At 47.2% G+C, this 25,000-nt stretch overlaps 1 protein-coding gene across 1 annotated transcript in view; it reads right to left on the bottom strand.

The window, feature by feature from the left end:
- Positions 1-25,000, bottom strand: part of cftr (CF transmembrane conductance regulator) — a gene marked incomplete at both ends in the record, with an annotated part of 41,684 nt that overhangs the window by 5,772 nt on the left and 10,912 nt on the right. Inside the window, 17 exons of the mRNA XM_080545280.1 lie at positions 197-421; positions 1,776-1,876; positions 3,275-3,502; positions 5,800-5,950; positions 6,191-6,270; positions 6,735-7,021; positions 7,451-7,488; positions 7,978-8,106; positions 8,527-9,337; positions 10,274-10,360; positions 12,114-12,208; positions 15,481-15,672; positions 16,352-16,528; positions 18,523-18,615; positions 20,084-20,330; positions 21,485-21,610; positions 23,008-23,171. Of these exons, the coding sequence (XP_080401406.1) occupies positions 197-421; positions 1,776-1,876; positions 3,275-3,502; positions 5,800-5,950; positions 6,191-6,270; positions 6,735-7,021; positions 7,451-7,488; positions 7,978-8,106; positions 8,527-9,337; positions 10,274-10,360; positions 12,114-12,208; positions 15,481-15,672; positions 16,352-16,528; positions 18,523-18,615; positions 20,084-20,330; positions 21,485-21,610; positions 23,008-23,171 (3,231 nt within the window). The remainder of the gene's footprint in view (positions 1-196; positions 422-1,775; positions 1,877-3,274; positions 3,503-5,799; positions 5,951-6,190; positions 6,271-6,734; positions 7,022-7,450; positions 7,489-7,977; positions 8,107-8,526; positions 9,338-10,273; positions 10,361-12,113; positions 12,209-15,480; positions 15,673-16,351; positions 16,529-18,522; positions 18,616-20,083; positions 20,331-21,484; positions 21,611-23,007; positions 23,172-25,000) is intronic.

The raw sequence follows: 25,000 nt of genomic DNA, 5'->3' as shown, positions 1-25,000 counted from the left end.
CCCTTCCTCCCTCCCTCCCTCCTCTCTCCTCCCTCTCCCTCCCTCCCTCCACTCTGGCCCCCCTCCCTCTCCCTCCCTCCCCTCCTCCCTCCCTCCACCCCTCCCTCCCTCCCTCCCCCCACCCCTCCCTCCCTCCCTCCCTCCTTCCCTCTCCCTCCCTCTCCCTCCCTCCCCCCCTCCCTCTCCTGTGACCTACGCTCTGGCCCCCCTCCACGGAGAAGGAGACGTCCTGGAGGACGGAGCGTCCAGCCTTGGTGTATTTGACGGTGAGGCCCTGGACCTCCAGCTGCCCGTTGTTGGGCCAGGTGTCCTGGGCATGGGGGTTGTCTATGACCAGGTCCAGATGACCTTTACCCCCGCAGGGCCGCGGCTCCTCCGACGGCAGGTCGATGAACTTGAAGACCCGGTCCACCGAGCGCATCTGAGGGGAGGGAGGGGGGGGGGGGGGGAGGGGGGAGACCAGGGGAGAGATGTGAGGGGAGGGGAGGGGAGGGGTGTGCTTGTGTGTGTGTGTGGAAGGGTCTGTCTGTGAGTGTGTGTGTGTGTGTGTGTGTGTGTGTATGGAAAGGCTTGTCTGTGTGCGTGTGTGTGTGTGTGTGTGTGTGAGTGTGGAAGGGCCTATCTGTGTGTGTGTGTGTGTGTGTGTGTGTATGGAAGGGCCTGTCTGTGTGCGTGTGTGTGTGTGAGTGTGGAAGGGTCTATCTGTGTGTGTGTGTGTGTGTGTGTGTGTGTGTATGGAAGGGCTTGTCTGTGTGTGTGTGTAGGTGTGTGTGTGTGTGTGTGTCTGTGTGCGTGTGTGTGTGTATGGAAGGGGGGCGTCGACAGCGACTTGCATGCAGGCTTGTATGAGTGTGTCATGTTGGTGTAACGTTCACAACGTCATGTGACTGTGGAATGTCTGTGCAGAATGTATGTTTGTCTTTGTGTTTTTGGGCACATGAGATAACGAAAGATTGCTTGTGTGTGTGTGTGTGTGTGTGTGTGTGTGTGTGTGTGTGGTGTTTATGCGTGTGTGTGGGAGCCAGGAGTAATTAAGGTCATGAGTGAGTCAACACATTCATTCAGCCAGTTGTGTGTGATGGTGTGTTTGATGTTTGAGCAGATTAGTTATTTCCTCCCTCGGAGTGAAACTCGTGACGTTAGAATTATAAGGTTCTATCTCCATTTTTGTCAAAATTGAGTTTTTTTTTACATAATCTGATCCATTAGGTGTTTATTAATGCCTGTGTGGTGTTATTTTTAAAATGTTGACATTTTTTGAGTTAGTAATTAATAAAATACAAAGGTTCCATCTCACAAAACATAATGGAATGTAAAAACTTTGACGCTCAATATCTCTGAACTGCCCTAAACGGAGATAGAACCTTATTATAATTCTAAGCTCACGAACTGTGAACAACAGTGATGCTTCTCCTCTCTCTGCGAACTCCACCAGAACAAAATAATGTCCTGAGCTGTGATAAGTCTGAACACAGCACTCATCACAAAACAGTCCAACCTAACTTGAAAGCACAGTGTCGACAACTCAACATATTCAAAACATTTTTTGTCTATATTGCTGTAGTTCCGGTCGGTATCTTTACTCTGGGCTTGCATTGTCACGTCGACAGCCCTGAACTGTCTGGCCAAGTCTTCCTTGAGACCAACTAGCTCCTTTCTAATGGTAAACAGACTGACTTACATAGCGCCTTTATCCAAAACGCTTTACAACGGCCTCTCATTCACACACACATTCACACACCGATGGCGGCAAGCTGCCATGCAAGGGTACATACCAGTCCGTCTACAGTGATGCTGGTGATGACAGCCCATTGGAAGGTCCCCAGGATGAGCATGGCTAGAGCCACGATGATGCCCACCTCCCCAGGCTTATCCTCTGAGGAACACACACACAGGCACACACACACACACGCACATGCACACACACACACACACACACACACACACACCGCTATCAACATGCTACACTGCTATCCCAGATGTGGCAGCGACACAGCTATTCGGTTGTTAAGTCGTGACGTGTTTCCGGGTCCAACGTTGGCTGAGGCGCTCTCTTCGAAATGCCTCAGTAATAATAATAATTAATTATATTTGTATAGCGCTTTTCCGAGGCTCAAAGATGCTGACAAAACGGGAAAGTGCTGTGTCCCTTGTTGTATGAATAGATCCCAGTCTAAAAAACGATTGAACTGTCATTCTACCGCTTTAGTACACTGGTACTCTGGTGCTTTAGTACCCTGGTACTCTGGTGCTTTAGTACACTGGTACTCTGGTGCTTTAGTACACTGGTACTCTGGTGCTTCAGTACACTGGTACTCTGGTGCTTTAGTACACTGGTACTCTGGTGCTTTAGTACACTGGTACTCTGGTGCTTTAGTACACTGGTACTCTGGTGCGGGGAATTTCTGGTTTGGACCCGGAAATTGCTAAAACGTCACGTTTGACGTCAGACTTAACAACCAAATTGTCCTGCCCTGGCACTGACTGGCTCTACTGAAAGCTAATGGGCTGTAAACCTGTAAACCTGGCCCTCCGTTCCCTCCAAACATAAACACACTGGGTCACGCTCCACATCCACACATCAGATGCATTTCAGCTGCGACTTCGTGGGTTGCATGTGGGCTGCGTGTGTGCACGTACGTATGTAGGCCGCTGGGACGTGCGTGGTTACATGACACCAAACGAGATGCACACACTGACTCTCATCGACTGTATGTTCCCCTCGGTTTTATTGACGAGCTTTCGAAAGGAAACCGGCTCACACATTAAACATGCATCCTTCCTTTTCTCATTTCCTTGATGTAATAATCGGTGATGTGATGTGATTGGACGGTTCAAACGTAGGCCCTTTCACTGCAGTGCTTTTACACATTAACACTAGAACAGCTGTGCCTTTTTTATCTACTATAAGAGCCGCTAGTCTTTACAATGGAAAGCTGCTATTTACACACAACGACCACTAGTTGGCAGCCATGTAAATTAGCCTGCCTCCAACACAGAAACAATGCTAAATAGCTTTATACTAGATTATACTGATGTGATTTTGAAAATGTAAAGGATACTGGGTGGTAGAACGCACATATCTAGGAAAAGTCATGAAAGGAGGGTCCTGAAATTTGCAAAGATATTTTTAAAACAATTACTCACAGGGTCTCTCTCTGTGTATAGTATAGTATATCGGATTGCTGGATTTTAGCCTTAAAGGCTTTTTAAGACCAGCGCGGGAACCCTGTACATTCCTAGGACTACATTCTGAGAGGCACACTTGACTTACGGTTGGTTCCCACGGCGATGAATGCGGCGGCCGTGAAGAAGAAGACGAAGATGATGTCACAGCGGAACAGGAACCAGCGCAGGGTGGCCAGGTAGTGGAACCAGGTGGCGGTGTGGGTGTTCAGGGCCTTGTGGAACAGCGTCTCAAAGTACGACTGACGCCCGAACGCTCGGATGGTCCACAGACCCTTCAGAGAGATGATGAGGTGGGAGAAGATAGGACTCCGGGCTGGAGGGAGGGAGGGAGGATGGATGGATGGGAGGAGATGGAGGGCATAAGGAGCAGAGGGGGGTGAGAGAGAGCGAGGTCAAGGAGGGAGAAAGAGCTTAACAGGACACACAGCCATCACAGAAATCTACCAGCATTCCAATGATGGAATATGATGTGTTTTCTCAGGCCACCCTTGAACCTTTCGTTTTCTAATGCTCTTCTTTCTACTGTCTCTCTCACACAGAGAGAGAGAGAGAGAGAGAGAGACAGACAGACAGACAGACAGAGAGAGAGACAGAGAGAATGAAAGACTGACAGAGAGAGAGAGAGACAGAGAGAATGAAAGAGTGAGAGACAGAGAGAGAGACAGAGAGAATGAAAGAGTGAGAGAGAGAGAGAGAGAGAGAGAGAGAGAGAGACAGAGACAGAGAGAATGAAAGAGTGAGAGAGAGAGAGAGAGAACCAGGAAGTGGTCTTCATGGAAGGAAGGAAATAATAAAGTAGAGGGTCTCTCTGCTCTGGTTCGTGTCTTTGATCACAAACAGGTACTCTAATGAACCTGTGTGTGTCTGTGTGTGAGTCTATTTGTACCCAAGAGCAACTCTCTCACACAACACCAAGAAGTGTCCTTCAACACCCTTCTAGCAATAAGGGAAATCAGACAGAACATGTTCCAATCAACATGCTTTTCCACTCTGTGTGTGTGTGTGTGTGTGTGTGTGTGTGTGTGTGTGTGTCTGTGTGTGTGTGTGTGTGTGTGTGTGTGTGTCTGTGTGTGTGTGTGTGTGTGTGTGTGTCTGTGTGTGTGTCTGTGTGTGTGTGTGTGTGTGTGTGTACGTGTGTGTGTGTGTGTGTGTGTGTGTATGTATGTGTGTGTGTATGTGTGTGTGTGTGTGTCTCTGTGTGTGTGTGTGTGTGTGTGTGTGTGTGTCTGCGTGTGTGTGTGTGTGTGTGTGATGCCAGGATGGAGCCAGAGGAAATCCCAGATCGGATTTTCCCTGCGACCCCTCTGTGCTCCGAGGCTACGGAAAGGCCTTGTTGCCGTCGAGTCAAAGTATTCCAAAAACACACTGAACTCTCTTTCACTTCACTCAATCCAACTTGTTTCATTATTCACTACCAGATCACAGTGGATGTGGTTGCTATCTGCTCTATGGTCAACAAGTGTTCCCAGGATCTATCACTGGGTGTTCAGATCACCGCAGATATAAATGTATGATGTACAATGGACACAACTTGATATCGATGTCCTACAAAGACACTTAGATTTAGATTTAGTCATCTAAAAATTCTAACCAAGGACTTTCATAAAACCTTTGATACAAATTTGAACTTTTAAAAAAACGCCGGTCGAGAGAGGACGCTGGCGTTGCTTGGTCGCCGCTTCTCCGCCCGAAATCGCAGCATACAGAGTACCGTAGATTGTCCTACAAAGACACTTAGACTTAGATTTAGTAATCAAAAAATTAATTAGACCCCTATACTTTCTTTTATTTATTTTTTTGTTTCTTTTTATTATAACTATTCGATCTTTTCAGTTTGTAAAGCGTCTTTGAGTGTCTAGAAAAGTGCTATATCTGCAACTCTCGGAATGTTTTGCACATTCTCTGCGTAAGCCCCGAGGTTCCACATCCGATCCGAATGAAAGGACCCGACAACAGATCGCGGCCTCCAAAGACACAACTCCTCATCTCTTTGATGCCAATACTCAGGGTTACAGGAGTGGCAATCTGATTGGAGGAGAGCTAACCTTGCATGAGGCCCCTCCCATTTCCCTTTAGCAGTCGCCACCCCTTTGCGCTGACTCATCCATCCTCTCCTTCTCCCGCCCTGTTTTATGTTCACCTTTGACCCCTGGCACGGTGCCACTCGTACCATGCCAGCTGCCACGCCCTGGTACCGACAGACAAGATGGCTCTGGTAGTCTCAGTGTTCCCTGGCTACCCTCTCAGCTCGCTTTTATTTTGACAGTACTTTTGCTTTTCTCTTTTCTCTTCCTCTTTCTTCTCTTTTCACTCTTCCTCCTCTCTTGGATGGACTGCACTTATATAGCGCCTTTATCCAAAGCGCTTTACAACGGCCTCTCATTCACCCATTCACACACACATTCACATTCACACACCAATGGCGGCAAGCTACCATGCAAGACGCCGGCCCGCTCACTGGGAGCAATTTGGGGTTCAGTATCTTGCCCAAGGACACTTCGACATGTGGCCAGCCGGGGCTCGAACCGCCAATCTGCCAACCATTGCGATCATTAGACGGCGGCGTTCTGGTGTTGATAATGAATTAGACCCCCCCCCCCCCAGTCTCACCTTCAGCCTCTAGCTGTTTCAGCTGCTGCCCCGTCCGCAGGAAGTACTTCCTCAGCACCACGAAGATGACCGCCAGGGGGATGGCGGCTATGAAGATGTACGGCCGCATGATGGACACCGTAAAGATGGCCCCCAGTACTATCAACGTTAACTGGAGGGAGAGAGGGAGGAGGAGAGGGAGAGAGAGAGGAGGAGGATGAGTGAGAGACAGAGAGAGAGAGAGAGAGAGAGGAAGGTGTAGTTAGTGTAGGATTTAGTAAGGTATGCACAATTCACATGGCTAGCTATATTCTGAGAAGTAGGCCCCATACAGTATTAGTTCTGACATTATGACATCAGACACGTAGCCAGACACCTACAGTACCTGGATGAGGTCAAACAGCTACAGTACCTGGATGAGGTCAAACAGCACCAGAGGCAGCATGTCGTCGATGGTGGCCATGTCCTTAGTGAACCTGTTCATGATGCGACCTGGGAGAGAGAAACACACACTGGTGGATATGGGCTGATAGATGGGTTGATAGACGGAGTCATTGAGTAACGAATGGAAGATTGATTGACCGTTTGACTGCCAATCAGATTCACTGATCCAGATTGAGATCACGCCACGTGGAACATAGGGCTGTCGCCCCTGGGACTGTGAGGGTAACGTTTTATCGTCAATTTTTTCAAAGGCTTTATCACACAGGACCCCTCTCACCCCCTCCACCAATCATTTCAGCTCCTTCCATCAGGCCGCCGTTACAGAATTCCACTGGCCCGGAAAAACACATACAAAAAAGTCATTCATGATTGTCTTCAGTACTCGGCCTGCGGCCTCGTACCTACGACCGAATCACAGCCGTGCTGATATTCAGTGTAACACACTCCCTCTCGTGTGATATTGCTTAAATAAAGGCGATTCTGATCCAGTGTTCAGTGGGCCAGTCACTCACCAGTCTTCATGGTGTTGAGCACGCCCATGGGGGCCCTGAGCACAGCGCTCAGCATCTGCTCGTGGAGCCTCTTGGACACGGTCAGCAGCGTGTGGACCAGCGGCAGCCCCCTGAAGAACCCCAGCGCCAGCACGCTCTCCGAGGTCGCCACGTAGATGTAGATTATGTAATAGGCGCTGGTCGGCGTGACGATGACGGCCTGGTGGAGGGGCTGCGAGGAGGCGTTCTGGTGTTGGGTGTCCACGAAGTTGGGCGACGAGGGGTTGGCCTCCTCCCTCCAGATCTTACTGGGAGTTGGAGAAGAGATGGAAGAGATGGAAGAGATGGAAGAGATTGAAGAGAGAGAAGAGAGAGAAGAGATTGAAGAGGTTGAAGAGGTTGATGGAAGCAATTGACCATGAGAGGAAGGGGGTTGTGGACTCATTTACCACTGGTACAGGGTTGTGGCATGAGGCGAAGCCCTCCAATGGTCAATTGCTTTTCTACAACAGCCACCACATAATATAACAAATAAACAGGTTATGGATGTTTGTTTTCCATCCAGCTGGTCTCTGTGTTGATAAGCTCTTGTTGAAACTGCTTCTTCTAGTACTTCCACAATATCCAGAACCTCCAAATCAAGTCATGGGAACTTACTTATATCACTGAATTGCAAAAGCTTTTGATTCTACTTCACAGTCTTGAAAAAAAGAAAACAGACAAACACAAACACTTACTCTGTGATGAGAAATATACCGACGACAGAGCCACCAACCTATGGGAAAGAAGCAGAGGAGAGACTTAAGGGCTCTACACACAGCGTGCGATTTCTGTTGCGCGTCAACATTCCATTTTGAAGTTTGAATGGAAGTCTATGAGAACATCGCATCTCAACACACACGGCCCCGATTTTAATCGCACGGCGAAAATTCGATTCCATTCATTTTGAATGGGACAAAGCACACGGCGTGCGAGTTTTGTCGCACTGTCAAATTTGTGCTTTTTCCCATTCAAAATGAATGGAATCGAATTTTCGCCGTGCGATTAAAATCGGGGCCGTGTGTGTTGAGATGCGATGTTCTCATAGACTTCCATTCAAACTTCAAAATGGAATGTTGACGCGCAACAGAAATCGCACGCTGTGTGCACAGCCCTTTAGACTCCTGAGGGCAACATGCATGGATCTAATACTGACATGCATGGATCTAATACTGACACAAATAAAAACTGTACAAAGAGGCATCTTTTAACACAGTATCTGTACCTCGATTGCAAAGACCAGGAAGATGAAAATGAGGACGTATACAAGGTTCCTGTTGGTGGCGATGTAGCGTAGATATGTGTTCCACGAGATCGTTTCAAAGATGTTTTCCCGCTCGTCTGCAAAACATTCCTGCAACAAAGAAGCAATGAAATTAACAACCTAAGCATTTCTTTAATACATATATAAGTCGTGACGTGTTTCCGGGTCCAACGTTGGCTGAGGCGCTCTCTTCGAAATGCCTCAGTAATAATAATAATTCATTATATTTGTATAGCGCTTTTCCGAGGCTCAAAGACGCTGACAATATTGGAAAAACAGGAAAGTGCTGTGTCCCTTGTTGTATGAATAGATCCCAGTCTAAAAAACGATGTCAAAAACTGTCATTCTACCGCTGTAGTACACTGGTACTCCGGTGCTGGGAATTTTGTATTTGGACCCGGAAATTGCTAAACGTCAGACTTAACAACCGAATAACCTCCATATCCTCCTCATACAAATAAACACTTACTGATCAGAAAACAATAAAAGTCAACAACCAAGTGAACCCACCGCCATGTCCTCCTCGTCCACGTCCTCGCTGATGTCGTAGACGCTGTCCTTGGACAGCCGGCGGGCGTAGATGTCCAGCTCCGACGCCAGGTCGCACTGCGGCGTGATGGACAGCTTCTTCCTGAAGGACGTCTGCATGTGCTCCCTGCGCCCCTGGCCCTGCACGTTGGTGATGAACGCCAGGACGGACTGCCGCCTCTGCAGGTGCTGCAGCCCTTTGTGGTACAGGTTGTTCCCCCTGGGCAGGACCTCTTCCACCTGGTCGTCTTCGGGCACGACCGAGAACTTCCTCTCCGAGTGCTCTCGGAGGCCTTCGTCTTCGATCTTCGTGGACGGGGGGCCGCCGTTGGGGGCCGTCTCCTTCCCGATGAAGGAGAACTTGCGGGCGGCCGCTAGCGGGCTGAGGATGAGCGAGGGCTTGCGCTTGGCTTCTGGGAGACCCTCCCCTCCAGCCACGCCTCCTCCTTGGGGTCCCCCCCCCGGGACGGTGATCGGGGCCGGGGGCTGGCGGAAGGACTGGCGGACGGGCGGCTCGGGGGGGCTGCGTAGCCCCGCGGACTCGTCGACGGAGACCCTGCGGAGGGTCTCTGTGAGGATGGAGCTACGGCGCTCGGCGTTGATGTTGTCGTAGGCCTCCAGGCCCAGGAGGAGGGAGCTGAAGTCGGGCCGCTGCGCCTGCAGCTCGCAGAAGGAGCCGTAGAAGTAGCAGATGCCGTTGTGCAGCAGCAGGATCTTGTCGGCGCGCTTCAGGTGGTCCAGCTTGCTGGTGACCACGATGCGCGTCTTGGAGGCCATCAGCTTGCAAAGGCACCTGGGTACATGTGGGAAAACTAGGGTTAGGGTTAGGATTAGGGTTAGGGTTAGACATGCCAGCATGTACCAAGTCGAGGGTTAGGGTTAGGGTTATCCACATGTTATCCACGTGTTTTCCCACATGTACCGTATTCTCACATGTAACATATAGATAGCTAATAGATAGCTAATAGATAGCTAATAATAATAATAATAGCTAATAGATAGCTATTAGATAGATAGATAGATAGATAGATACTATAGATAGATAGATAGATCGATAGATCGATAGATATAGATAGCTAATGTTGTCTAGATAACATTATATAAAGATATAGATAGCTATAGAGAAGAGAGTGGCTGAGTTAATACCTTTTTAGACCTTTTTTAGACCTCTAGAGTTTTAGAACTATTCGCGACACCATATGACTTTTTGTCATCCTGGAGGTGATGGAATGAGGGATTTCACTGCCATACAGACAAAAAAGTCTGAAGGATAATTCATATAAAATAAACAAGTCCCATAATCACTCAAAAGTAAATGTATTAACATGAACAGTTAACTGTAGAAAGTCACTTCAACGTGAAGAGAACAACGTGCACAAAAGCTTCCTTGCAGGACAAGCTCATCTCATTTTTAAGACCTAGCACCTCATTTTTAAGACCCAATTAGAAAAAATACCTTACGTTTAAGACCTTTTTAGGCCTTATAAATCGGATTGCTGTATTTTAGACTTTACGTCTTTTTAAGACCAGCGCGGGAACACTGTATATAGTATATACAGTACAGTACATACTGTTGAAGTCACGGTTAACCCCCCCCGCCCCACCATTCCACTGTGTCAAAGACAACAAGAGGCAACCTTGACCTTAACCTTTTCTTACACCGCCCCCCACACACATCCCCTCCCCCCTCCCCCAGCCCAGATGGAACACTCAGCATTGTGACACAGACTTCTCAAAGATCTCTTTCTCCGTCACGATGTCCAGGTGAGTGAAGGGCGAGTCCAGGAGGTAGAGGTCAGCATCTTTGTACACAGCCCTGCTCACACATGTACACACACACACATGTACATACACACACACATGTACACACACACACATGTACATACACACACACATGTACACACACACATGTACACACACATGTACACACACACATGTACACACACATGTACACACACATGGACACACACACATACACACACACATGTACACACACATGGACACACACATGGACACACACATGTACACACACACATGTACACACACATGTACACACACACATGTACACACACATGTACACACACATGGACACACACACACATACACACACACATGTACACACACATGGACACACACATACACACACACATGTACACACACATGGACACACACATGGACACACACATGTACACACACACATGGACACACACATGTACACACACACGTACACACACATGGACACACACATGTACACACACAAGTACACACACATGGACACACACATGGACACACACAGAGGGAATTAATCACACAGGGTTGAAAGGAGTCACCGTGGGATCTGGCTCTACGCAATCCACCCACTTAAAACACTACTCTGGGTTAGAGAGAGCAAACAGACAGCAGGACACTAAACCAATAAATAATGCATGCAAAGTATGAGCATGTGGGAGTGTTGGGCTATACATAAATAATAATACACAATAAAATAGCATTGAGGCTGTAAAAGAAGTAGCAATAAAAATATTTTAGCACTATATCCACACTATAAAAAACTACACTATAAAAAAGATTATCATGAAAAATATGAGCATGTCAAAGTGTTGGGCTACACATAAATAATAATATACAATAACATTGTTATTTTATTATATATGTTTTCAGGCATGTTTGAGGCTGCAAGAGAACTAGCAATACACATGTTTTATCATAAAACCCTCCAGTAAAAGTAGCTGTACTGACAGACAGATAAGAAAGATAGTGATAGTATCATCTTTGTCTGTGGAGGGATCATTATGCAATACTATTACAAACACTTAATGTTATGCCACCATTGGTGTGTGAATGTGTGTGTGAATGTGTGAATGAGAGGCCGATGTAAAGCGCTTTGGAGCAGCTTTGGAGCAGCAAAAAAGGCGCTAAATAAGTGCAGTCCGTTTACCATTTACCATTTTATACAATGTGTCCAACAGTATGCAGGCATACTACAGCAGGCAATTGAAATCTATTGTGAATGGATCAATAAATGAGGCTTTCAGTAATGTGGATTCCAAACCATCTTCAATATCAATCTGAGCAATCACATTTAACCTCAATCATCTATTCCAGTCGGCTTTGTCTACAGTATTTCAGAGCTAAGGCGTTATAGTTTTTCTCAGTTGGTTGAGCACATCTTGAGCACATTTTGCTTTTTTAAAAATGTATTTGACTGTTAACACAAGATGCTTAACATTAACATTAACACAGCATTTTGAGTGAAAACATTGACAAATGACTCACTGTTTTGCTGAGAATGTTACTCATGCTCATGTGAGATATCGCTGTGAGCAATGTGAACTTCAGTTTCATACAAATGGTGTAAACAACAGAGAAAAACTGTAAGAAATGATTGAAACCTAGCGTAGTGCGCTCTCTGTGTCTCTCTGAACAGCGGTAGAGGGAGAGTGACTCAACATGATAGGATCTGTCTGATGAAAGGACCATTTTCAAGTTTCAATTTTGCTGCGGGCCACCGGTGACAGGTGTTTCAGAGTGAGATGTGCTGAGAGACACTCAGGTGTGACTTGACGTACCTGGCCAGGCCGATGCGCGCCCTTTGACCTCCGCTCAGGGTCACCCCTCCCTCCATAAGCGCCGTCTTGTCCTTCTCTGGCAGGAGCGCCAGGTCCTGAGGGAGAACAGAAGTGCGTTACACACAGAGACCACACCGCTAACCCTGACCAGGTCCTGAGGGAGAACAGAAGTGCGTTACACACAGAAACCACACCGCTAACCCTGGCAAGATGAGTCACAAAGAGAAGGGATTCTCAAGCCTGGTCCTGAAGTCTAGGAAAGTTTTTTTTAATGGTATTTCGTGAGCTTAGAATGATAAGGTTCTATCTCCGTTTAGGGTAGTTCAGAGATATTGAGCGTCAAAGTTTGTTTGCAAAACCATCAAATAACAGCTGATCATCTCTACTTATTTACCCTCATAGTAATTGAAGTGTAGAGCCTAAATAAGGGTCCATTACTGACACAGGACACAGCTAGGACCAAGGTTGAGAGTCCTTGACATACAACTCACTGTGTGATGTCACATTTTACACTGAACCAAAAAGCACAGAACAAAATGAGGAGGTAAGGACGTCACACGTGTTTTTTGGGGGATGATGAAATGCATGAAAACTGAAGGAAAAGTAAAGTCCAATACCATGTTTACATTTGTGTATTCACAGCTGACATAACAGTTGGCTGTATCGCACGAACGAAATAACAACAATGGTTTTATTTAGGCCTCTCATTCCTTAAGGTCCTGTAGAGTGCTCTCTCCATTAAGACTCAGTAAACAAAAACCTCTAAATACCATCAGAAATAAACACTGATATGTTCATCAAATGGTTTCTACGCATCAAAAACACACACACACACACACACACACACACACACACACTTCCACCACCAGCACAAAACACTCCCCAAATACACACACATACTCCCACAAATGATAGACAATAGGTGAGAGTCATACAGTGATGGAACAAGTCTATCATTATAAAACCTCCTACCTTTTCAAACGCCACTTCCTCTGTCCGAAAGGAGGGCATTGTGGGATTGAGTTAACAGTTTGTTTAAAAGGTTGTAAAACAACAAGTGGAAAAAAAGGCACCTTGTGAGTCTCATGCTGAACAAAGCAACTGTCTAACTATGTCTGTCTAACACTAAAAGCTACAAGCTTATGGCTAATTATTAGGTTTGCAATTAACCAGACCACCCATGGATGTTGTCTGGACTTTAGGGGACAACAACATACTGGAACACCAACACAAACCACAGACTAAAGACGACCTTTTGTCTGGACACTCAGAAGCAAGTGACACTCGTTTTGTTGGGGCGGCTGTGTCTCAGGAGGTAGAGCCGGTGTCTAATGATCGCAACGTCGGCAGATCGGCGGTTCAAACCCCGGCTGGCCACATGTCGAAGTGTCCTTGGGCAAGAAACTGAACCCCAAAATTGCTCCCAGTGAGCGGGCCGGCGCCTTGCATGGCAGCTTGCCGCCATTGGTGTGTGAATGTGTGTGTGAATGGGTGAATGAGAGGCTGTTGTAAAGCGCTTTGGAGCAGCTTTGGAGAAGCAAAAAAGGCGCTATATAAGTGCAGTCCATTTACCATTTGTTCTGTCAGATCATTCGCCACGTTGCTTTACTGACAAACTGTGAGAGACTAAAATCACTCTTACGATGGACACCTTTTTTTTTGTATAAAAGGAAACATTTTCAGAAGATCCACTACTGAGGTCACTATCAAAAGGCTCAAACTGTTCAATTTGATCCTTATGGTTGCCTAGTGACTCAAGTATGTTTCTAAAAAAACTATCAGGAATTCGGTACCGATTGTTGCAACTTCACGTGTCGTCAACGACAGAGAGTTTCACACATACTGTTATCACCTCATTTGGTTACAAAGGGCTCTCGCTTGCAAGGTGTTGTCGAAGCTTTTCTCCCCACTCCCCACAGTCAGACAGACACCTCATGTTAATCAGACAGGCAGCTCATGCCAGCATTTCACACATGTTTATTGGGAGACAAAACTGAGAGTGTCTTTAATGCTGGGCCATCACTATAGCATGCCACCACTGTTTGCTATGAAAACACACACTTGTTGTTGGTCAAACACCCATTAGGGTACATTCACTTCTCTACAGTAATGGGGGCAGATTAAGGTGAGGTGAGGTGGGTTAAGACAGCGCCTCTAGGGGCCTTTTGTGGGACAGCGTCCCCCAAGTATGTGCCATAAATCTTGCTTAGTCACTGGGCAGCAGCTCAAAGTGGTGCCATTCACCTGTTGTCATGCCAACTCTATAGTCTGAATGTACCAACACTTACTAGTCCCTATCATATCATATACAGATTATAGTTCCTAGTCCTAGACACAGGGTTCCTACAAGTTTCAACAAGTCACATTTAAGAGCTTTTTAGACTTTTTTAAAGACCTCTTTGGATATAATTTTAGACCTATTCACGACACCGTATGATAGCTTTTTGTCATCCTCGAGGTGATGAAATTAGGGATTTCACTGCCATACAGACAAAAAAGTGATTTTTAAGACCTAGCACCTAATTTTTAGACCGAATACCTGAGATGTGAGACCTTTTTACGCCTTAAAAATCGGATCGCTGGATTTTAGACTTTAAGGCTTTTTAAGACCAGCGCGGGAACCCTGTCTACAGCAAATGCTCTTGTTTGCTGCACTGATGACTGTGGGCAAGCTGATATTCCTTCCCAGTGACATCATGTGGGGTCTCCATGACAACCGGAGGGTCTGGGACAGTAACCCAGAGACATGGCCCCCCTGCTGAGGGAATGGTATGAACCTACTGGGGCTACCGCTACTGTAGAAGGGTCTGTCACTCAACACTGGGGCTTCTGTGTGTGTGAGAGAGAGAGAGAGAGAGAGAGAGAGAGAGAGAGAGAGAGAGAGAGAGAGAGAGAGAGAGAGAGGGAGAGAGAGACACACACACACACAGACAGAAAGTCAGAGACAGAGAGAGGGAGAGAGAGAGAGAGAGAAATAGGGAGAGAGACACACACACACACAGACAGAGAGTCAGAGACAGAGAGAGAGAGAGACACACACACACACATACACAGACAGAGAGTCAGAGACAGAGAGAGAGAGAGAGAGAGAGAGACACACACACAGACAGAGAGAGAGGGAGAGAGAGACACACACACAGACAGAGAGAGAGGGAGAGAGAGAGAGAGAGAGGGAGAGAGAGGGACACACACAGACAGACAGAGAGTCAGAGACAGAGACAAGCAGGTCAAAAGAAATAGGTGGAACGAACGAGGCAGACGAACCACTGGACAGATTGAGGTCAACAACACCACACCTGAGACCAAGCTAACTGCTAACAAACAACAACAGACAGTTACAGGTACAGTTTGTTTCACTAGGCCCTACCTCCTCCAGCTGGCAGGCCTTGATGACGGAGGTGTAGCGGTACTCGTCGTAGGTGAGGCCGAACACGATGTTGTCCCGGATGGTCCCGGGCATGATCCAGGAGGTCTGGGGAGAGAAGGAGATCCGGCCGCTGTGTCTGATCTTCCCCTCGGACGGGACCAGCTCCCCCAGGATCATCATCAGCAGGGAGCTCTGTGTGGAGAGAGAGAGACACAGGGTTCCTACACGTCTCAACTAGTCACATTTAATACCCTTTTAGACCTTTTTTAGACCTCTTTGAATAGAATTTTAGCCCTATTCGAGACACCGTATGATAGCTTTTTGTCATCCTCGAGGTGATGAAATTAGGGATTTCACTGCCATACAGACAAAAAAGTCTGAAGGATAATTGATATAAAATAAATAAGTCCCATAATTACTCAAAAGTAAATAGATTAACATTAACAGTTAACTGTAGAAAGTCACTTCAAAGTGCACAAAAGCTTCCTTGCAGGACAAGCTAATCTCGTTTTTAAGACCTAGCATTTTTTTTACCGATTCTTAAAAATCCCTTACATTTAAGACCTTTTTAGGCCTTATAAATCGGATTGCTGGATTTTAGACTTTAAGGCTTTTTAAGACCAGCGCGGGAACTTATAACATATTCAGCCACAGCCTACTTGTGAATACCGACATGTTTTGGTATACTTATAGCCTTCTTCAGTTTTCTCTTTTTGTTCATAAACCTCCATGGCGGTTGGCGAATGAAATACGAGCGACTGGTTTCCAGACAGTGTAGTGGTCATACCTTGGGTTAGGGTTGGGTTAGGATTAGGGTTTGGTTAGGGTTGGGTTAGGGTTAGGGTTAGGGTTAAGGTTGAGTTAGGGTTACCTTGCCTGAGCCAGTGGACCCAGCCACGGCCAGCATCTTGCCCTTCTCCAGGTACAGGCTGATGTTCTTGAGGACCGGGGTCACGTACAGGTTGGTGAAGAACAGCCCGCCGTCGTCGTTGGGGTGAGCGTTGGCCTTGTTCTCCTGTTTGATCTTCTCAAACAGCTCCCCGATACCCTGGGGGGGGGAGAGGGGGGGGTGGGGAGGTGAGAGGGGTGAGAGGTGGGTGAATGTCAACCAGCTCTTTTCTCCTTTTTGTTTTATCCTTGGCTCTCTTGTTTTTAGTCTTTTTTCCAAGCACCAGGGGAGCCCCTCCTCCTAAATGTCGTTGTATGGTACCTGTACTGTATTAATGACAATAAAGACCATTCATTCATTTATTGGAGGAGGACAGGGGTGACAGGTGGGTGAATGGAGGAGGACAGGAGAGAGAGGTGGGTGAGGGGAGGAGGACAGGGGTGAGAGGGGGGTGGAGGTGAGAGGGGGGTGAGGGGAGGGGGACAGGGGTGAGAGGTGGAGGAGGGGAGGAGGACAGGGGTGAGAGAATGGAGGGGGACAGGGGTGAGAGGTGGGTGAATGGAGGGGGACAGGCGTGAGAGGTGGGTGAGGGGAGGAGGACAGGGGTGAGAGGTGGGTGAATGGAGGGGGACAGGCGTGAGAGGTGGGTGAATGGAGGGGGACAGGCGTGAGAGGTGGGTGAGGGGAGGAGGACAGGGGTGAGAGGTGGGTGAATGGAGGGGGACAGGCGTGAGAGGTGGGTGAATGGAGGGGGACAGGCGTGAGAGGTGGGTGAATGGAGGGGGACAGGCGTGAGAGGTGGGTGAATGGAGGAGGACAGGGGTGAGAGGTGGGTGAGGGGAGGAGGACAGGGGTGAGAGGTGGGTGAATGGAGGAGGACAGGCGTGAGAGGGGGGTGAATGGAGGGGGACAGGGGTGAGAGGGGGGTGAATGGAGGAGGACAGGGGTCTGATTAAGAACACCTGTGCTGACCTACAATGCAATGGTTGATATTGTTTATGGGACTATATTCTGTGGCGGAAGGATTATATGTATTCTGAAACGATGAATGATTGTAAATAAATGAATTTAATGTTACAACTGTGTATTTATTTGTTATAATGTGGTGGCTGTTGTAGAAAAGCAATTTACCATTGGAGGGCGGGGGTTGTGGACTCATTTACCACTGTACAAGGTTTTCACAACCCTGTACCAGTGGTAAATGAGTACACAACCCCCTTCCTCTCATGGTACATTGCTTCCATCTATCACCATTCTCATACTAATCACGGCGGTGAGATGTTTTCTGAGCAGAGAAAAGGGGAACCTCTATGGTGAGTCACTGGTTCAATCATTGACTTCTATGGCAGTTTATGGGTCACTGCCTGTCTACTGTCAGGGGTTCCGTGGCGCATTCATATTGTAATGAGGTGACGTACATGCAACAATAAACAAAGGCCACGCCCCTTCCTCCTACACAGAACATTCCGGGAAGAAGGGAGACAGGGAGAGAATCCCAGCAGCACAATTCTGTGTGAGGCATTGAATTCCCAACGACAAAGACTTGCCGACAACGACAAACAGATTGAATTTGGTGTTTGAGAGGAAAACCTACAAAACATGGTCGGATAGAGCTGAACTAAGATACGGAGCTGAGGAGAAGATAAGACTTTTAAATCAGCCCTCAAAACCCACCTGTTCTCTAAGGCCTTTGGCCTCTAGTCTAGTTTTGTCACTCTCGTTGTCTTTGTTTCTTTGCTTTGTTTTTCTGTTCTGTCTGTCTATGAAATCTGTTAAGCGTCCTTGGGTTTTGAGAAAGGCGCTATATAAAGATATTATTATTAGTATAACATAGTATACTTGTTAAACTAAGTGTCATACCTGTGCTTTCCTGTGTGTGAGAGCAGCAGGTAAAACAGGGAAATGTATTTAAATATTTCAGAATAAAAGTCTGAACAATTTGTTTGGTTGTCGACCTGATCCTGGTTTCACAAGTTGCCGTCACATATATCTATACATACGTATATCTACTGCAGTAACTGGGACGCTTGTGGTACGAATGACAGTTTATAGGGTTAGTGAGGTGTTTATCTTGTACAGCCCACTCCACACACACACACACACACACACACGCACACACACACACACACACACACACCCCTAACCCTAAGTACCTCGTCCCAGGAAGCCGTCACGTTGACCAGCTCCACCTCTGTGGTGGTCAGGTTGTACTCCAGGACCTTGTACTCTTCTTTGGTGAGGTATTCCTAGAAGACATAAAACCAGAGCTTAAAACAACAGGATACAGTTGGGAACAAACAGGGACATTATCTCTGCAACACAACAAACTCCAAGTCTTTATTATTTTCCCCGTCCATAGATAGGACCAACAACAGTAGTGGAGGAATGCAAAGCATGCTGGGTCCTGGGTTGTGATTGGATACTGGACAGCAGCGCACGCTGAATGTGGTGGTGGAGGGCAAGGGTGTGAGTGTGTGTGTGTGATTGTGTGCGTGTGTGTGTGTGTGTTTTTTTTCTCTCTGTGTGTGTGTGTGTGTGTGTTTTTCTCTGTGTGTGTGTGTGTGTGTGTGTGTGTGTGTGCGTGTGTGTGTGTATGTGTGTGTGTGTGTTTCTGTGCGTTTCTGTGTGTGTGTGTGTGTGTGTGTTTCTGTGTGTGTGTGTGTGTGTGTGCGCGTGTGTGTGCGCGTGCGTCCGTGCACGTAACAAGGTAACTTCCTCTGCACATTCTGTGTGTACAACAATTCCCATGAGCCTTTGAGGCACAATGATCAAAACAACAAATCAACAGGACAACAGTGACATAATCCTCTGACACTGGCATCACGAACCCATGTTACCATGGTTACCATGTTACAACATATCCGCTTCCTCCCCTCCGTCTGTCCCTCTAATATATTATACATTCCATGGCCACATGCATTGGTAATGGCTACAACAGATGACGATATGTTTCAACCAAAAGGAAACTAATATTTCGCTCTGGAACATTGCCTCCACATTGCCTCCACATACCCGCAGAAAACATCCAGGATCTCATTCACAAAGACGCTTGTTCTACCTCCTGTTATACCTCCTTTCACATCAAACCTTTCAAACCCTACCTCAATCTACCTCCCTATGGCAATGGACCTATCGCTAAGCCACGCCCCAAAATAGAAATTGTACAATCATATCACAGCAAGTCACTACAGACAAACAACTCTGATGGTGAAAAGCTTCTAGACGAAATATCTTTAAAAAAACATGTCTATTACTTGCTGTGGTAAATCAGAAATCACAAATTTGCCAACTCCCGCCATTGTAAGTCATTGAATGTCAGTCAGTCACTGTCAGTGAAGTGAAGTGTTGGTTTGTCCGAGTTTTCAAAGGGGGCGTGGCTTAGCGATAGGCCCATTAAAAAGCCTACCCTACCTCAATCTACTTCCCTGTTTTTGATTGATTGAAAACTTTATTAGAAGATTTGCAGAAGTAGGTACATGAAAGTACATATTACATACAAGGTCAACTAACAGGATAAAAACCCAAGAAAGCCACTGGCTTATTTCAATTGGGGTCCTTGATTCTCACAACAATCCCTGTGCCTATTAAATGCCCGCCCTACCTCAATCTACCTCCCTGTGTGATATTAAATGCCCTCCCTACCTCCCTATGTCTATTAAAATGGCCGCCCTACCTCAATCTACCTCCCTGTGTCTTATTAAATGGCCGCCCTACCTCGATCTTCTTGACCAGCGCCAGCGTGTCGTACCACATCTGAATGGAGCCGGGCAGCTGGCGCGTCAGGGTCATGCGCAGCACCATGCAGTAGGACGCCGTGGTGAAGATGCGGCGCAGGATGATGCCCTTGCTCAGGGCGTGGGGCACGATGGCCGACACGATGACCAGGATGGCCGAGAAGAAGTAGGAGGCGCTGTAGAAGTAGCGCAGCGAGCCGATCTTACGTGTCAGGGTCATCTCACCCCTGGGAGAGAAAGAACAAGATGTTTAAATGTTTTATATGTATATCGATAATATATATCTATGGATATGTGTAACAGCAGCTGGTGAAACTGGGAACAAGTCGCCAACCAAAACACAACATCAAAATGTTCAGACCTTTAGTCTGAAAAATGTAAATACATTTCGTCGCTGGTCAATCCAAAATATTGCAATGCAATGGATTCGGTGAGTAATCCCCACTACTACCTAGTACTTTACATTGTTAGCAGGCTCACTCAATTGTGAGCCCAGCTTTCCTTCATGCCATAGCCTTAACCCGCTAAGCTAAAGCTTTGGCAACCCAAGCTTTCAGGTCTCAGGCATGGCTACTCATCACACCAGCTTCAAACCACCTCCCTTTACACAAACCATTCTTCGGAAGAACGGGTCATCTAATAAAGCCTTGAGACCAACTGATTTACTGTTCGCTGTTGAACTCCAACATCGTCTTACAAAGAGAATCACATGTCCTGGATGGGTCTCGGTCGGTTTGACTACAACAATGCAGGATTGTCAAGTGTTTAGGTTTGAAGACACGTACACTGGCTTCAATTTAGATTTAAATGTATTCATCTATATTATCCCCCCCCTATTTTAAACAGTATCTTGTTCCTTTCACATCAAACTACCGATCTAGGCTCTCCTCTCAGTTCCATGTCACTACACCTTACGTTAAGAAGAAAACAGTTGGCAAAAGAGCCTTTAACTTTAAAGCCCCAGTTAGCATTAGTAGGGGAGATGGTTAGGGGTAGGGCAGGTTGTATGCATGGAGAACAGGTAGGTTTTGAGGTGGGATTTAAAAGTGGAGAGTGAGGGTGAGTCTCTGAGTGGTTGAGGGAGAGAGTTCCAGAGGCGGGGTGCAGCTTGTGAAAAGGCACAGTCTCCCAAGCCTTTGAGTTTTGAGGGTGGGACAGTGAGGGGAACAGTGGATGAGGATCGGAGGGTACGGGTAGGGCGGTGGGGGAGAAGGAGGTCGGTCAGGTATTATGTTAGGACCCTCTCTAAAACGAAATGATACATCTCAAGGGGTTTATCGTAATAAAGAAATGTACAACAATTTACAACCAGAGTGTTCTCAGCAGGTTAACATCTTTGCCAGTGAACATTGTATTGTTCCCAGAATGCAGTGTGTCTTACTGTCTGATGTTCTTGATGATGGTCTCCATCACCTCCTCCCAGCCGTAGGCCTTGACTGAGTGGATGTTCTCCACGATCTCTGAGGTGAGCGCCAGCCGGTGGCTGATCATCCCCGCTCGCTTCGCCCTGGTAGGAGAGAACACACACACGGTCTGTAGTCATGACACACATAGCTACAGTATGCATGCATAGTCACTCACTCACACTCACACTCACACTCACACGCACACACACACACACACACACTCTCACACACACAGACACACACACACACACAGACACACACACACACACACACACACACACACACACACGCGATAGCATGTACACAACACTCTAAGGAGACACACACACACAGATAAGACATAGACTGAGTGTGCTGTGTTAGAGGAGAGAGAACAAATAACACATCATTAAATCATACAAACTGTTGATAACAGGGTGACATACTGTACGTGAAGACTTAACTGGTATGTACTGTGATTTAAAAAAAATGTCATACATAGTTTTAGGGTAATTGAGATTATTATTTGATATAATGCTTATGCCTGCATCTACGCCTCTACCCAAAACTACCCAACTTCAACTACGCCTAGCTTTGCAGACAAGCTGCTTTTGCATGTAAATGGTAAATGGACTGCACTTTATATAGCGCCTTATTCCAAAGCGCTTTACAACGGCCTCTCATTCACCCATTCACACACATTCACACACCAATGGCGAGGTAGGCAAGCTACCATGCAAGGCGCCGGCCCGCTCACTGGGAGCAATTTGGGGTTCAGTGTCTTGCCCAAGGACACCTCGACATGTGGCCAGCCGGGACTCGACCCGCCGATCTGCCAACCTTGCGATCATTAGACGGCGGCTCTACCTCCTGAGCCACAGCCGCCCCCACATGTGATATAGCTTATCTCATAGATCACCAAGAGTTGTGAAACTTCAAACTGGGCTCCATGTACGGTTGCCGTGACAGTGTTGCACATGCAAACAAATGATGACATTACTGTACTAGTACACTGTACTATGGGCTTCAATCAATGGGCACATCTGTTCAGACTCGCCTTGGTACAGCATGGCATGATCCTGACTGATACTATCCACCATAGCTGCCTTTTGGTTTGTTTTTTAAAATTATTTTTATTATTATTGTCCTACTTCTATCCTTTTTTCTTTTTCTGTACAGTGAGTTTGAGATGCTTTTAAATAAAATCCAATTATTATGATTATTATTATCATTATTAAATGAGCAGTTCTTCCCATCTCGGGGTGTTTCCCAGGCTGTTGACATTCCTGGTGGGCACAGGGCATGCTGCTCCTGATCACAGAGAGATGGAGGTACCAGCCTGTCAGATGAGACATGGCCACTGACTGGTACGCTGAGGAACGGTGTAACGTGTGTGTGTGTGTGTGTGTGTGTGTGTGTGTGTCTCTGTGTGTGTCTGTGTCTGTGCGTGTCAGGCCTGGATGATGCCCAGCAGGGTGAGTGTGTGTGTGTGTGTGTGTGTGTGTGTGTGTTAGCCCACCTATGCGGGCCCATCTTCTGGGACAGGCAGGCCTGGATGATGCCCAGCAGGGTGAGGGCCGCCAGGGCGCAGAACCCGTTGACCTCGATCAGCTCCCAGATCAGCCCCACGCACAGGATGCACTGCAGGGGCGTGATCCACACGAAGTGGGCCAGGCCGAGGCTCTGGAACACACACGCGCACACACACACACACACACACACACGCACACACAAAAACACACACACAGACAGACACACACAGACACACACACAGACACACACACAGACACAGACACACAGACACAGACACACACACAAACGATCATCCATTTGTCAAATGTACAGAAAGAAAATCACAGATTCTGGATACTGGATTCTGATTGGCTAGCAACAGTGGTAAATACCCCCAACAACCCACAGTTCAGACCTTTCAGCATTTCCAGTATCAATGCGCCTCCCAATCAATCTGATTAAGAACACCTGTGCTGACCTACAATGCAATGGTTGATCTGGTTTATGGGACTATATTCTGTGGCGGAAGGATATATGTATTCTGAAACGATTAATGATTGTAAATAAATGAATTTAATGTTACAACTGTGTATTTATTTGTTATATTATGTGGTGGCTGTTGTAGAAAAGCATTTGACCATTGGAGGGCGGGGGTTGTGGACTCATTTACCACTGTACAGGGTTTTCCTACTCGGCTTCGCCTCGTGCCACAACCCTGTACCAGTGGTAAATTAGTCCACAACCCTCTTCCTCTCATGGTACATTGCTTCCTTTACCAACATCGCAAGTTATAATCACCATTTGGTTTCCACTGAAAATTAGAGAGACATTAAGAACAGTGCACCCGAACACAGAGACAAGCACATGGCAAAGTGATCCCCTCCACACAGCGACAGGTAATCTGGCAGACGACTTAAGCATCAGGGACACACACTGTACATGGTACACACTGTACACTGTACACCCTGTACACTGCGCAACTCATCACTTTAACCAGGGGTGCACTCTCTCAGTCCTCAAGAAGTACAGCCAGCGAATGAACAAATGAACAGACGCAAACACAAACCCACAGATTAATGTCTGACTAATTCACTGAATCAATGAATTAAATAATTCATGAACTAATGATAGTCTTTTCGGGATTTCATCTTCACCCTTTCAGCAGTTCCACTACAGATGCATTAAATTGACTGAATAACTGGATTCTCTAATGATCGATAACTCAAATGGATTCACTTAACTGACTGAAGTGGAACCCCAGATGGACATAACCATATAATGGACTGCACTTATATAGCGCCTTTATCCAAAGCGCTTTACAACGGCCTCTCATTCACACGCACATTCACACACCAATGGCGGCAAGCTGCCATGCAAGGCGCCGGCCGGCCCGCTCACTGGGAGCAATTTGGGAGCTCAGTGTCTTGCCCAAGGACACTTCGACACGTGGCCAGCCGGGGCTCGACTCGAACCGCCGATCTGCCGACCTTGCGATCATTAGACGCCGGCTCTTCTACCTCCTGCGCCACAGCCGCCCCCATAATAGTTCTTAGAGACCGGTAGGTGCTGAACCACGCCACATCCAAACCAGGTGATAATTACCTCGGGGCAGAGTTGCAGAGTGTATCCACATTCCACACCTCTGCTCTACCTCTCTCTCCCCCCTGCACACCCCCGCTCTACCTTCTCTCCCCCCCCCCGGAGCTCCAGAGTTCAGGTCTGTCTCCCCCCTTTCTCTAGCTACGTTGGCTAACGCAACGTCCTCCTCCTAGGCTTGACTGATGATGGCCCGCCCCGGTGGTTTTCCACCACCGTGATGTCGGGGACAGATTGGACAGTAGAGCCGTTTGCCCCATGTGTGAATGCAGGGAGCGGTTGGAACCGAATCCATTCCGTGCATTTACAAGGCCCCGTCCTCCGACCTACACCAGCCTATCCTGGATAGAACACACCCCTGGCTAGGACACACCCCTGGCTAGGACACACCCCTGGCTAGAACA

Source organism: Nansenia antarctica, assembly GCF_963989245.1.
Source record: "Nansenia antarctica genome assembly, chromosome: 14".
NCBI classification, from domain to species: Eukaryota; Metazoa; Chordata; class Actinopteri; order Argentiniformes; family Microstomatidae; genus Nansenia; species Nansenia antarctica.
This window is presented reverse-complemented; position numbering and strand designations above follow the sequence as displayed.